We start from the raw sequence: 14,780 nt of genomic DNA on the forward strand, positions 1-14,780 counted from the left end.
TTGAGCACATAATATTATTTGTCCCTGTGGTAAATGGTTAGACAGGTAAAAGTGAGTTCTGATTATTTGTATTCTATCAGTTCCCTTAATGTAAAGTTGTTAGCTATACTTTTCCAGCCTTTAACATCACTTCTTCAAATGCTAAGCCTACCTCTTACCACTAAAAATTCATCAAATGAATAAATGTGTGCGAAAGCTTCTAATCTGCTGACAAATGGGAACTCAGCTAATCAAATTTATCAGAAATGTTCTCTAAAAGTGAGCCTAACAAGATCATCAAGGAGTACAGTACAATGCTATGTACTGAGTAGACTTTTGTTTACTTCTCAAGCCTTTAGTGTGTTCCAAAAAACTGAGTTTACTAAATAAATAGCTTCCATATAAACATATACTTATTATTTTTGAGTGAGAAAGACTTGAGTTTACAGTCTACCAAAGCATCAGATATATTCAAAGATGGAAAAAAGCACAAAGTGCAGAAAAATAAAATAGAAAAGGGGACTAATGTGAGAAAAATTAAGTCATATCTTAAAAAGCCAGGTAAAGAAATAAGGATTTACTGAATTTGTGATGGGGAGTCACTTACTAAAAGTTTGTTTTGGGCTTTTTTGCTGAGGCAATTGGAGTTAAGTGACTTGCTCAGGGTCACACTGCTAGAAAATGTTAAGTGTCTAACACCAGATTTGAACTCAGGTACTCCTGACATCAGGGCTGGTGCTCAATCTATTGCACCACCCAGCTGCCCCTAAAAGCTTTTTTAGTAGGGAAGACATATAATTAAGGAAAGTTATAACTTGGGAAGTTATTACTCAAAATAACTATATATTGTTTATTTGGAAGTCTAGTAAACTCAATTATCTGGAACACACTAATGGCAACTGTGTGTGTGTGTGTGTGTGTGTGTGTGTGTGTGTGTGTGTGTGTGTGTGTGATACAACCCAATATGTATAGACACACAAAGATAGACACACACAAATTAATGGAATGATTTCAAGTGTGACAGCAGGGAGACAGAAAGCCATTAAGGCCCTAAAACAGAGCTGTAACAAAGAAAAGGTATTATATTACATCTTGGCAGGGATAAAACTGAAGGTTTTGGCAGTGGGAGATAGGCCGTAAGACAAAATGGTAAGACATGACTAGGAAAGTTTCAAGAAAAAAAAAAGAAAAAGAAAAGAAATCCAGAGGTAAAGCATTGAGGAATAAGTGGGACTTGAAGAGGCTGAGGCAACAAATATAATTTTGAAAAATCTGGAGACCAAATGAACAGAAGAATCATCTAAGTGAGTAGCAGGGTCAGAGTCAAAATTTAAGATAGAAGGAAAAAGTTCTGAAAATAAGGCTGGGGAAGGAAATCTTGGAGGAAAGATTCAAGATTAGGAAGATAATAAACAAAGCAAAATCTCTGAGGAGACAGAAAGAAAGGCAAAAAGAGAACCATCTTTTTATTTAGAAAAAAAAAAAAAGAGGGAAAGATTCCACCTACCAAAAAATGAGCAAGGAAGAGAAGATAGAGGAAATGAAGAAGAAAAAGATAAAGGGGAAAAATTCTTGTTTCAGTGGTGAGTGGGTCCCACTGATGAATGAATGCTCCCATTCATTTATAGAAAAAGGGAAATGGAACTTAACAAAAAATATAATCAGCACTTATGTAATATTTAGAACGTTCATCCTGCCTGGAAAGAAAGGGAATCAGAACTCTTTTAAGGCAACAGACACATAAAAGATTTGACAGGACACTGATCCTTAGATTTCAAGGCAAATGGGAGGCAAAATGACCATTGGAAGAGTAATCAATTGAAACATTAATTGGGGGGGAAAAAAAAAGGTAACACAAACTGACAGAAGATTTCAATATCTCTTAGGTTAGGATAAGTTTAATAGAAAGATAAACAAAAGAAAAGTGGAGAACTAAATAAAAAGAAACTAGAACTAAAAGATATATTTCATCTAAATGGGACTATTAAAGAATAAACATATTTTTCTACACTACAAAGAATTTTATAAAAAAGTTATGCATATAACATATGCATTGCAACAATCTGCAAAAAAGACAAAAATAGTAAATACATACTTTATAGACCACAACAAATAAAAAAAGTCCACTTCAGCAAATGCAAATAAAAGACATACAACCTACATAGATACTTAACAACAGAATGTAAGATTCTGTGACCTGCATCTTCAAGAGGAGGGGGGCAAGAAATAAAGAGTTGTAGACTTGAAAATAGTGTGGTCAATTTAGAACGGCTTCCATAAAGGATGAAAAAGGAAACAGATAAGAAATGACTAAAAAAAAAAAAAAAAAAAAAAAAAAATGGTCTTGCAGCAATGAGGGTCAAACAGAGGTTTGAAAGCATGGTTATAATGGATCATATCAGCACAACTTTATGATTTCCAGTAACCCAGTAACAAGGAGAAGGTGGTTGATGGAAGCCACCAAAGGTTACTAGGTATAAGGAAGTCATAAAATGATTGCTTATTAAGACCTTAATCAAGGGTAGAAGTCAAAGATAGCTGAAATCCCTAAAAATCCTATATAAAGCCAGAACAAGAGTAATTAATATACACAAGGAGACTAAGGAGGAGTCTTTGAATCCTAGTTTCATGATCATGACAAAGTACAATTAAGGAGGAATGAGACTGTCAGAAAATAGAGAGATAAGAGAACAGTCAAAAAGAAGAATGTTTTTAGCTAGGTCTGAAATTAGGTAAACATTAACAACATTGAAAAGGAAAACATTTAGACATAAGTAATAATATGGAGAAAAATGTGAAACATGCTGGTCTAGATCACTACAAATTCATACTAACTTTGGTCCCTTGATGTTGGTTGCTAAGGAAATGAATAAAAGGATTCTCACATTCCATATAACTGTTATGTCAAATCTTCTCGTTTTTTCCTCAATTCCCAACTCAGTAGATGATCTCACTTTCTACTTTTATCACAAAATTTTTTTCTCCTCTAAATATCATTTTCTCTACACTCACTTTTCTTCCATCTTCCCTCAAATTAAAGCTTCTTTATTTCCTACACTAAACTTTACTCTTCTTCTCTGGAATCTAGCTCCTTCAATTATGCCTTCCCCAACATCTTCCATTTTCCCCTCTCCAATGGTTCTTTCCCTTCTCCTCTTGAACAAAGAACAAGTTCCCCAATCTTTAAAAAAAAAAAAAGAAAAGAAAAGAAAAAGTGCACTAGCTTTTGATGCCCCCATTAGCTACCATTTTAATCCTAAATCCTATCCCTACTCTAGGACCTAATTGAAAATCATATCCTCGATCATTATACACTTCAACAACAAAACTATATGAGGATAAATTCTGATGGAAGTGGATATCTTCAACAATGAGAAGATCCAATTCAGTTTCCATTGATCAATGATGAACAGAACCAGCTACACCCAGAGAAAGAACTCTGGGAAATGAATGTGGACTACTTGCATTTTTGTTTTTCTTCCCAGGAAAATTTTATTTTTCTGAATCCGATTTTTCTTGTACAACAAGAGAACTGTATAAAGATGTACACATATATTGTATTTAAGATATACTTTTAAGATGTTTAACATGTATGAAACTGCCTGCCATCTAGGGGAGGGGGTGGAAGGAAGGGAAAAGTTGGAACAGAAGTGACTGCAAGGGAAAATGTTGAAAAATTATCCATGCATATGTTCTGTCTTTGTGGCCTTTGACAGTATCAATCACCTTCTGAATACTTTTGCCTCCCTAGCTTTTTGCCTTCCTCTCTAATCATTTCTCATGTTCATTTTTCATTGTAGAATCTTCAACCAGTTCAATTTCATTAAGCTTAGGTTAATGTTATTAATCATTCTTCATGTGTAGACCTGTAGAGGGTAGAGCTGGGTGGTTATTTCTGCTATTCTAATTCTACAGAGCTGACCTTGAATGGGACTCCTTGGATGAAGTTTTCTCAAGTTTATGGGACTGGGCCTAAGTCACATGATCCCTATACCCAACTGAGCTTTGGGTTTCAGGAAGTTACCTGATTCCTATTCCCAGCCTTGAACCCTGGGATGCAGGAAATTAGTGAAGTTATTGGTCAAAGATGGTTACATCCTTATACTCTATCTGATGAGAAGTCTTGGGTCTTTTGCTTTTTAAATCTTGGACAAGCCAGAAGCTGGCCAGGTTCCAGGAGCACATGGCAGAGTTGGGATGGCTCCCAGGTGTGTCTGGGCCTCTCCTTGCAGGGATTAAATAAATGTTTTCTCTTTATGCCTGAAGATGTCTCTGATTAGTTAATTTGGGAAAAGGAATCTTACACCTGTCCCACACAACCTGGACCCTCTTCTTTTCTCTGTTTATCTATTTCACTTGATTATGTGATCAGCTTCCACTGGTAGAAATATCATTTCTACACAGATGATTCCCAAACCAGACTAAAATCCCTCTTCTGAGTTTCTATCTAGCAACACCAATGGTCTTCTGACATTACAATTTGTATATTATTTAGGTATCTGAAATTCATGTCCAAAACATAACTCATTATCTTCCTAACATCTTCTCCCCCAAGTTCTACCCTCTTCTTAAGTCCCTATTTTCTGTACCATCATTATTCCAGCTATACAGGATCATCCTCAATCCCTCACTTATACTCAGTTCACATGTACTATCTTTTGCCAAATCTTGACTTCTATGTTCATATCATCTCTCTTATACATTCCTTTCTCTCCACACATAAAGTCACCATGCTGGCTCAAGCCCTCATCACCTCATGCTGGGATAATTGCCTTCTTCCCTGTCACCTTGCTTCACCAGCACTTACATCAGCCTGTAACTTAACCAGAATAACTCCCACTATGGAAGCAATATTAAAGTCTATTTTTTTTATTTCAACAGAAAATATAAAAATTTCTTCAGTAATTCTTTCCAGACCTACCAGAAAACAAAACAAAACAACTTTATCACTATTAAATCAAACTTCTCAAAAAACAAAGATCTACACTAAATCCTATTCTCCTTCCCCCTAGATCAGCAGTTCTCAAAGTATGGCCAGGAGACAGGTGCTTCCCAGGCACTTAAAGGGATCTACAAGGTCAAAGCTATTTTCATGATAGTACCATACAGTAAATAGCAATACATACAGCCCACATAAATTTTAAAGGAATTCTGAGACCCAAAATAACATCTATCTTTTAAAAACATATAAAAAATCAAGAATGAAAGCTAAAGCTCCTGAAAAGAGATTAAGGTAGTAGTATTTTGACAAAAATTGGGAAATATCTCTCATTAAAGTCATTTGTTTTCTCAATTTTCAACTGTGTGTAGCTCAAATTGGTGAGTGGTCACCATTTAATAAAAAAGCTGGAGAGATCTCTAGGAGCAAAGCAAAAGTTTATTGTACATTCTCATGAGAATCAGGAGTCCTTCCTATCAAATAAGCAATGGAAAAGAGAAAGCACCTTTTAGGACAGGTGTGACACTTTAAATAGTCCCTAATGCAATTACCCCTCCGACGACTGACCCTCATCCTCACTGGCTGAGGGTCTTATATTCTAAATGCAGGAACTACTTATGAAATTGAATTTGACCAATAAGTACACAGTTGCCCATATTTGATTGAAATAGGGAGAAAATGATGTCATGGAAGGATAGCAGGAAGGGGACTTAAGTATGCCCTTCAGGTCTACTCAGACTCTTAAGTAGATGAAGCCTTACTCAGTTCTCAAAAATGTCTTGAGAGATCTCACCTCATCTCCTTCAATTGTAACATCTATGTAACAGAAAGAAGTCTCTTAGATTACTTCCATTCTTGAAAACGTCTTGTCTACCTTTGACTAGCCAGCCAGAAAGACAGATCACAGAGGGAGTGGTAGAGGAGGCATTGAGTGATTTCATTCTGCATGGGTATATGTGCTGAAAGATTAAATGATTTTATATCCTCTTTTTATGAAGCAAAATTAACTATTATCTTATTTAGGCCTTTTTTATCATAGGTGTGAAATTATAGTTTAAAAATTCTAAAAAAAAGTGACTTCAGATTGCACATTTAACTCATACTGGATTGCTTGCTGTCTAGGAGAGGGGTAAGGGGATGAGAGCAAGAAAATTTGGTACACAAAGTTTTGCAAAGGTGAATGTTGAAAACTACCTTTGCATGTATTTGGGAAAACTAAAACTTTTTTTTTAAGTGACTTCACTTTTACCCAAAAAATGTCCCATCTTAGAAAGAGGAATTAATAAACATTTATAATGAATACCCAGCAAGGGTAAGGCTCAGCAAAGTGCTCAAGGAAAACAAAAAAAGGAAAAAGGCAGAGCCTACCTTCAAAGGAGAAATCTAATAAGGGAGATATGCAAACAAATAGATACAAAGCAAGCTTTAAATTAGGATAAATAGGAAGTAATTAACAGAAGAAAGGTCCTACAATTAAATGAGGTAGAAGAAGGATTCCATTAAAAGAAGGGATTTTAGTTGAAACTAAAAGGAAGCAGGGGAGAGCATTCCAAGAATTGGGGGGTTTGGGAGAAGGAGAGGGGAAGGAAGATGAAAGAAGACTTGAAAAGGTAGAAGGATAGACTGGGAAGGACTGAGCATTTTGTATTTGATCCTGGAGGTAGTAACAGGAAGACACTGAAGTTTACTGAATAGAAAGTTAATGTGGATGGACCTGTACTTTAGGAAAATCACTTTAGGAGGATGAGTAGAAAGTAGAAAATCACTTTAGGAGGATCCCACAAAGGAGTCAAAAAAGGAACAGTCAGGAAGGAAAACCAGGAGAGAGTGATCAACAATGTCAAAGGCTACAGAGGGGTAAAAGAAAATGAAAATAGAAAAAAGATCATTGGATTGGTAACTTTGGAGAGCAGTTGTGATGGAATGATAAGGTCAGAAACTAGAATGCAAGGATAAAGATTAGGTTAGAATAATCATAAGTTAATTGAAAATTGTTGCTGGCAGGTTTGTGCCTACAATGTGAGGTGTTATTTTTTTAATCTAACACCATTAGCTTTCTGTTTCTATCCTACTGAATACCTAAAAATCAGACAAGTATGGGTTTTATCTCATCTAGTTTCAACTGGGCTCACCCTCTTGCACACTAATTGATGAGGGGAGCTCTGAAACTCTCTCTGACTTTGGGGGGAATGCTTAAGAAACTCCCTCAGAGAAGCTCTCCCCTGAGAGGCCCACCTCATATATTTCACTGAAAACCTAAAGCCTGTCATCCAATCCAAGGCTCCCTTTCTTCCCCAATTCCTTCAGCATCCTCCCCAAGCATTTCCTTTGTGCTCAATCTCTGAGGATAAGGTGTTCTTCCTTACCAATGTCCTCATTCCCCTTACTTCTACCCTATATCTCATCCCTAACCATATGCCTTAATGGCCTTGCACCTTTGGAAATTGCTTCTCTCCTTCACATTCACCCTATACCTACTGGCTTTTACCAATGCTGCCAACAAATATATTCATATCTCCTGATCCTCAACAAATCTTCACTAGATCTTTTCAGCCCTCAATGCAATCATCTTTTACAGCCACATTTCAAAAAAAAAAAATTCTTTCCACTTTTATACTCCATTTTCACATGTCAATGATTGCTCAAAATTTTGTAATCTGCCCCTGGACTCTCCATGGTTGCCAATGATCTCTTTACTGTTGAATCTAGGAACCTTTTCATGAATGTAACCTTTCTTGATCTCTCTACTTTGACTGTGATTACAATCTCCTCCATTTTCCCCTAAATCTCCATGAACCTCCCTTCATCATTCTCTTTCTACCTGCTGAAGCATTCCTTCTTGGTCTCCTTTTCAAAAATATCATCCATACCATCCCTCCTTATGAGTAAAATGTACCCAGAAGTTCCATCCTGGGCCTGCTTCTCTTCTCTTTCTACATTCTTTCACTGTGATTTAACCATGCTCTCCAAGAAGATATTTTCCAAATGTAAATATTCAGATCTCATTTCTCTCTTAAACTCTAATCCACATCTTAAACAACCTGCTGCAAATGTCTCTATCTGGATGTCATAGCCATCTTAAACACAGTAAATCCAAAACCAAACTCATTAACTTTCCTTTTAAACTCACTGTTCCTCTCTCCAACTTCTGCAGATATACTGAAAGCATCACCAATCTTCTATTCAACTTAGACCATATCTTGTAAACAGGTTTTTTTTTTTTTTTCCTGTCTTGGAAAGTTATTAGCTTGTGAATAAGCCCAAGTTTGGGCATTGGCAATTTAGGGAGTTCTTGAGTTTGAATTTTCAAGAACTACCTTCTAGAGAGATTCAACCTAGAAGTCATCTTTGACTGCTATTCATTCTTTACCCCTTTAACACTTTTATCTGTCCCCTTCACTTTATTCACACCACAACTGTTGAGCCACAGTTCCTTTTTATTGTTTTGACTCAGTTTCCCCAAATTGTCTTGCCTCTGTTTCCCTGAATTTTTCTGTCTCAGTTTCTAATTGCTCTGCTCAATGATGCAACACCACCCCACCCTCCCAATTATGATGATCCAGATAAAGAGAAAATCCAGTCTTAGACATCATGACCCCAGACCTTCCCTAGTTATCAGAATGTCTGGTGCCTCCCCCCAACCCTGTCAGAACTGGATTGATAGTCAGTTCTCCCTCTTAGTGCTCTGAATAAGCCCCTGCCTTGGTCTACCCCCTGTAGCTTGGAGTCAAGTGCATATATATGTCATTGAGAACTCTAGGTTGCTGGATTCTTGGAGCCGATAGTCTCATTCGGCCCTGGCTGAATCCATTCGGTCCCAGTAAATTTCTCGCTTTCAAACATAATATTTAAAAATCTCTAATTTCTATCTTGCCTCAGTTTCCTCAGCATTACACAACCTCCCTAAACCTCTATCCTGGACTACTCAACAATCTCCTAATTGGAACCCTGCCTTCATTCTTTTTCTTCCTCAATAATGCATTCTACACACTGTGACTCAACAGATATTCTAAATTAGAGAGCTAACCATGTCACTGCTCTGTTAGAGAAACTTCAGAGATATTGATTAGAGAAATAAAAATTAAAATAACTCTGAAATACCACCTCACACTTATCAGATTGACTAACAAGACAAAAAGAAAAATTTAAGTGTTAGAGATGATGTGGGAAAATTGGAACACTAGTGTGTTGCCGATCCAACCATTCTAGAGGGCAATTTGGAACTATGCCCAAAAGACTATGACACTGTGCATATCCTTTGATCCAAAAGTACCATTGTTAGCTCTGTATTCTAAATAGATGATAAAAAAGGGAAAATGATCCACATGTACAAAAATATTTACAATGTCTTTTACTATGGTGGCAAAGAATCGGAAATTGATAGGATACCCATCAACTGGAGAAAAAAAGTGGAGAGATTAACATGAATTGATACTGAGTGAAATGAGCAGAACTAGAAGAACACTATTGAACACTACTGACTTAGGTCTTCTCAGCAATGCACTGATCCAAGACAACTCCAAAGGACTTGTGATGGAAAATGATGACCACATCCAAAAAAGCAGTATGGAGCCTAAATGCAGATCAAAGCAAGCATTTTTTTTTTCTTTTCTCATAGTTTTCCTTCTCCCCCCCCCATAATATGATTTAATGTGAAAATGTTTAACATAATTGTACATATATAACAAATATACATAATATATATGGAGAAGGAAAGAAAAAAATTTGGAGCTCAAATTTTTACAAAGATGAATACTGAAAACTATATTTTTATGTAATTGGGAAAAGTAAAATGCAATTATATTTAAAAAAAAAAAAAAAAAAGCCTCAGTGGCTTCCTAATGTTTCTAGGATAAAATAATGTACAAATTAGTCTGTTTAGCATTTAGAACCCTCAACAATCTGGCTCCCACATCTTTCAGAGCTGATTACATACATATTACACCCCTAATACATTCTACAATCTAAACCAGTGGGCTGATACTGTCCATAGATAACAATGTATCTCAAGTCCAAACCATGGCATAAGCTGTCTCTCATGTCTGAAATGTTTTCTTTCCTGATCTCCATTTCTTGAAACTACCAGCTCCCTTTAAGCCACATTTTAAGTACTTCCTACTCTAAGAGAACTTTTTTGATTCTGCCAAGTGCTACTACCAAAACTAGTATCTCTGGAGTGAGGGTTGTCCAGTCCTTTACAGGGCTGCTTCCCACCTCTGATGTCTATTTGATCCACCTAATTCTGGAGCATGCACAGTGGCCACAACCTGATAAATAAGGTCTGCTGATGGGCAGATTGAGGGTAACCAAGGGGTCCTAAACCCTAGGAGAGGTGTCTGTTCCAAGCATGTGAAGACTTCCCCTGTTAAAATAAGCAGATGAGAATGATTTGTTCCAACAGCAGGGAAGGCAGGTGAAACAAGTGCTGTGGAGCACTTACAGCTAGGTTACACATCAGAGACACCAGTCATCCACTACATCTATAGTTATCACTAGTCTTTACTCTGTCCTGCCACTGGTCAGTGATGACTCCAGAAGGGAGAGAGAGGCAGACTTTGCTCTCAACTCTGCCTCACTTAAATCCAATTTATACATGAATCAAAAAACATCAACAAAGGGGATAAAAATACCCTTCTTCAAACACTGTATATATTTTGAAGATAATCTATATTTATCAACTAACATGTTTTATAACTCTATTAGAATGTGAGCTCTTCAGGACCAGGAAATCGTTGTATATTTCTTTCTTTTTTTTTTTTTGTTGTTTTTTTTTTTTCCTGAGGTTGGGGTTAAGTGACTTGCCCAGGGTCACACAGCTAGGAAGTGTTAAGTATCTGAGACCAGATTTGAACTCTGGTCCTCCTGAATTCAAGGCTGGTGCTCTATCCACTGTGCCACCTAGCTGCCCCCCTTGTATATTTCAACAACAATACTGTATGATGACCAATTTATGGATGTGGCCATTTTCAACAATGAGATGAACCAAATCAATTCCAATAGAGCAGTAATGAACTGAACCAGCTACACCCAGCAAAAGAACTCTGGAAGATGATTATGAATCACTACACAGAATTCCCAATCCCTCTAATTTTATCTGCCTACATTTTGGATTTCCTTCACAGGCTAATTGTACATTGTTTCAAAGTCCGATTCTTTTTGTACAGCAAAACAACTCTCTGGACATGTATACATATATTGTGTTTAATTTATACTCTAATATATTTAACATGTATTGGTCAACCTGCCATTGCAGGGGAGAGGGGGGAAGGAGGGGAAAATTTAGAACAAAAGGTTTGGCAATTGTCAATGTTGTAAAATTACCCATGCATATATCTGGTGAATAAAAATTATTAAAATTTAAAAAAAAAAAAAAAAAAAAGAATGTGAGCTCTTTAAGGAAGAAAGTGCCAACACCTGCATTTATATCTCAGCATCCCCATACTGAACATAATGTAATAGAAACCAGACACTACTGATGGAAAATGACGAACTAGCTACCTAGAAAGTTCTGTTCTTTAAAGGTCTAGGAAGCAAACTGGACCTCATAGGTATCATTCAGGCTAGGTGGATGGGATGCAACTTTGACTTAGAGAATATGACTCTGGATAGGTAATAAGATAGATTTGCAGGAGTAGGGAGAAATCATAATCCATTAAGAAGGTATGTTTAGGGAAGGAGCACAGTGTAATAGAAAGGACTGATGAATCTGGAGTCCACATAACTTGAAATGGAATCCCAACTAGATCATTTTCTACTTCATCACCTCATTTATAAAGGAAGTTGGACCAGAATTCTAAAGACCTTTCCAGCTCTAGATCTATTTCAAGATAACTCATTTTAACTTTTCTGAGCCTGTTTCCTAATTAATAAAAATGAGTGTATAGACCAATTGCCCTCTAAGGTCCATTGCAGATCTAAATCCAGTACCCTTTTTAGCACTTTTTGGGGTTAAGTTCAAAGTTATACATATTTAATATGCATGGGAATGCCTGCCATCTAGGGGAGGGGGTGGAGGGAAGTAGGGGAAAATTCCAAACAGAAGAGAGTACAAGGGATAATGTTGTAAAAAATGTTATAATTATAAAATTAATTTTAAAAAAGTTCAAAGTTATAAATATTAGTAGGCGCAAGTTATGTCTTGTCTTCTTTTAAAAATGCTACTTAAAAGAACATTTTTCCAGAGGAGATCATAATTGTGGTTGAAGTGAAAAAGTCAAAGACCTCAATACTAAATAATGTACAATAGTTTGTGGATCATTTCCAACCTATTGTCTAAACCACTGACTTCAGTTTGTTTTATGTCTTATGACTTCTGATCAGAAATAACAAGTTGTCAGGGTGGGGCAAAATTAAAACGTTGATATCTTATACAATCTAAAGATTCAAGTTCTACCTGTTAGTAAATACTAGAGCTTAAAAAAAGTAAACACTAATTGTATTATAATTATTGTATTCTTATTCAAAAGAATTCAAGCAGTTAAAAAATGATCGTTTCTATGATGATGTCAAACGTCCTTAATTTATAAATTACAATGAGGGTAACATTTTAATCAAAGTGTAATGGAAACTTCCGGAAAGTTCACATTGGAAATACCTATAATTAACATCAAAAGATTTCATCAAGTTGTTCCTCTTGTTTTCATAGCTTCACAAAACACCCTGTTTACATGAATTAATCCCAATTTCTTATTTTCCTTTGGAATTTTCAAAACTATTTACTTCCACCTGTCGACAATGAAAAACAAATACATTTATCTAACCTTAATTCCCAACAATATCAACCAGTCCCAACCACTTCAAAGTATCCGGAATTTTCTGGCAGCTCTATCACTTTTCATCATAAACATTGACCCAGATCGTAAATCAACTAATTTTCAGTTCAGAAAAAAAAAATGGAATTTACATATTATAAATAAATTAGGCACACATGTTTTCACTGTTGAATACAAGATAGGCTATGCTCTTGTTATTTCTAGAATCTTTTCTTTAAAAGAGGGGGAGGGGTATACAGCCTTCCAGAATGTCTGAGCTCATCTTTTTTTTTTTCCCCCAAGAGTAAGGGAAACTCAAATTTGAGCGATTATGCTTCCCCTTGCTATATGACTACATTTTACATGACACTGACATGGCAAGCCAGCTGAGGAGAAACTAGAACACTCCCTTTTCCATAGACTGGATGACTCAACTCTCTCGGGTAGCCACCCTAGCTGCACAATCCCGGATTTATTTCAAGCCCCCACTTCTTTTGTCCTCCGAACGGCCCAACAAGGTGTGTGGTGATGTTTCTATCGCCCAGGTGGGGTCTCGGGGCCAGATCACACATGTTTAATAGGCGCCTCCTGTATGCAAGACAGGAGCGTCTTGGGGGGGAGCAAGGATAGCCCCTTTGGCCAAGTCCTCCTCAGGAGCTCCGCAGCCAGTGACAGGGCTGCCATCGGGGAGCTGGAGAGGAAGGGCGGAGGGAGGAAGAAGCACGTGGGCTCCCGGGGAAGGGCGCCCCGAGGTGCCGCGGGCATCGCCCCGGGGTCACAGCCCAGACACCCACCCACGTGTCCCGTCCCGAACTAGGTGGCTAGTGCCGGAAGGGGGAACCAGGAGAGTCGCCACCTGGGTCGCAGACCCAAAGGTCAGCGAGAGGAGGGACGAGGTGAGGCCCCGCCCCCATAGAGCCCTCCTCCGTCTCCCTCCTTCTTCTCTCCCCCCCCCCCCCAACCCTGGCTCCGGCCGCCACGTTCTCAATGACACCGTAGTAAATACAGCAGCAGTAACGGCTGCCCAGGGGAAGGGGGTTCAGGGTGCAACCCCAACACACACAAACATTTCCCAGGGCGCGTGCGCCCCCGCTCCGCCACCCCCCTCACACCTCACTCAGGCGGCGCGCGACCCCACCCCGCCCCCCGCTCCGAGGCCTAAACGGGGAGAGTGACAGGCCGGCCACGGGGCCCGCAGCGGCGACAGCCCTCGGTTCTTACCCGCTGCAAGATCCGCCGGAGCATGGTGGAGATAGGCGCCGGAGCTGGGGCCAGGGCAGGAGGGCGGCGGCCGCTCGGGCAGCCTCCACGGCCCCTCACTCCGCCGGCCTTCGAGGAGGGAGCGCGCAGTCGCGCGGCCACTGACAGCGGGGGCGGGGGCGCCACCTCCAGGCCCGGGCCGGGAAGAGGGAGCCGAGAGCGGCCGCCCAGGCCCTCCCTTAGGGGCGGAGCCGGCGTCAGCGGCCAATCCTGAGTGGCAGGGAGGGGAATGCGCCCGCCTCCCCGGCGCGTGGGCGGGCGGCTGACTGACGGGCAAGCGGACGGAGCCTTCCGGCGGGAGGGCCGGACGCAGGGGGCAGGGCGCACTGGCGCTCCCCTCCCTTCCCGGCCTCTCCCGAGCCGGGGGCGGGGCGCGAGACCGCTAAAGGAGCGAACCCGGCCACAGATCCGCCAGAGGCTGGTACTCCCCTACAGACCCTGGAGCCCGCGGTGGGCAAGGGCAGCGTCTGCAGGAACCCTGACGCTGGAGGCCCCCACTAATTCCCACCCTACGGAGGACCCTAAAATTGTCCCTTCTCCCCGCCCTGGTTTTGTCTCCGCACACTCTCCTGCCTCTGGTGCTGGCCAGTCCCCACGCAGCCTCACCCAGAACAGAACGCGGCACTCCATCAAGGGGCAGGAGTCTGGAATATTATTTTTTTAACATAATGGATTTTTTTTCTGTAATTTCACTGCCATGGGAAACTCCAATAATAACACATAGTCCAACTAGGCAAATCACACTCACATCCAAGTTGTTCTGTCTCAGAGTTTCCTGAGAAATCAAATGACTGGCCTTGGGTCACGTGCCCAGAATGTGTCACAGGCGGGACGGATTCCAGGAGAGAAAG

General features: G+C 39.5%; 1 protein-coding gene across 1 annotated transcript in view; it reads right to left on the reverse strand.

The window, feature by feature from the left end:
* Window positions 1-14,057, reverse strand: part of EEA1 (early endosome antigen 1) — a 126,572-nt gene extending 112,515 nt beyond the window's left edge. Inside the window, exon 1 of the mRNA XM_074271156.1 lies at window positions 13,891-14,057. Coding sequence (XP_074127257.1) covers window positions 13,891-13,914 — 24 coding nt within the window. The 5' untranslated portion in view covers window positions 13,915-14,057. The remainder of the gene's footprint in view (window positions 1-13,890) is intronic.
* Window positions 14,058-14,780: the final 723 nt, after the last annotated feature.

The sequence above is a fragment of the Sminthopsis crassicaudata genome, chromosome 5 (genome assembly GCF_048593235.1).
Source record: "Sminthopsis crassicaudata isolate SCR6 chromosome 5, ASM4859323v1, whole genome shotgun sequence".
NCBI classification, from domain to species: domain Eukaryota; kingdom Metazoa; phylum Chordata; class Mammalia; order Dasyuromorphia; family Dasyuridae; genus Sminthopsis; species Sminthopsis crassicaudata.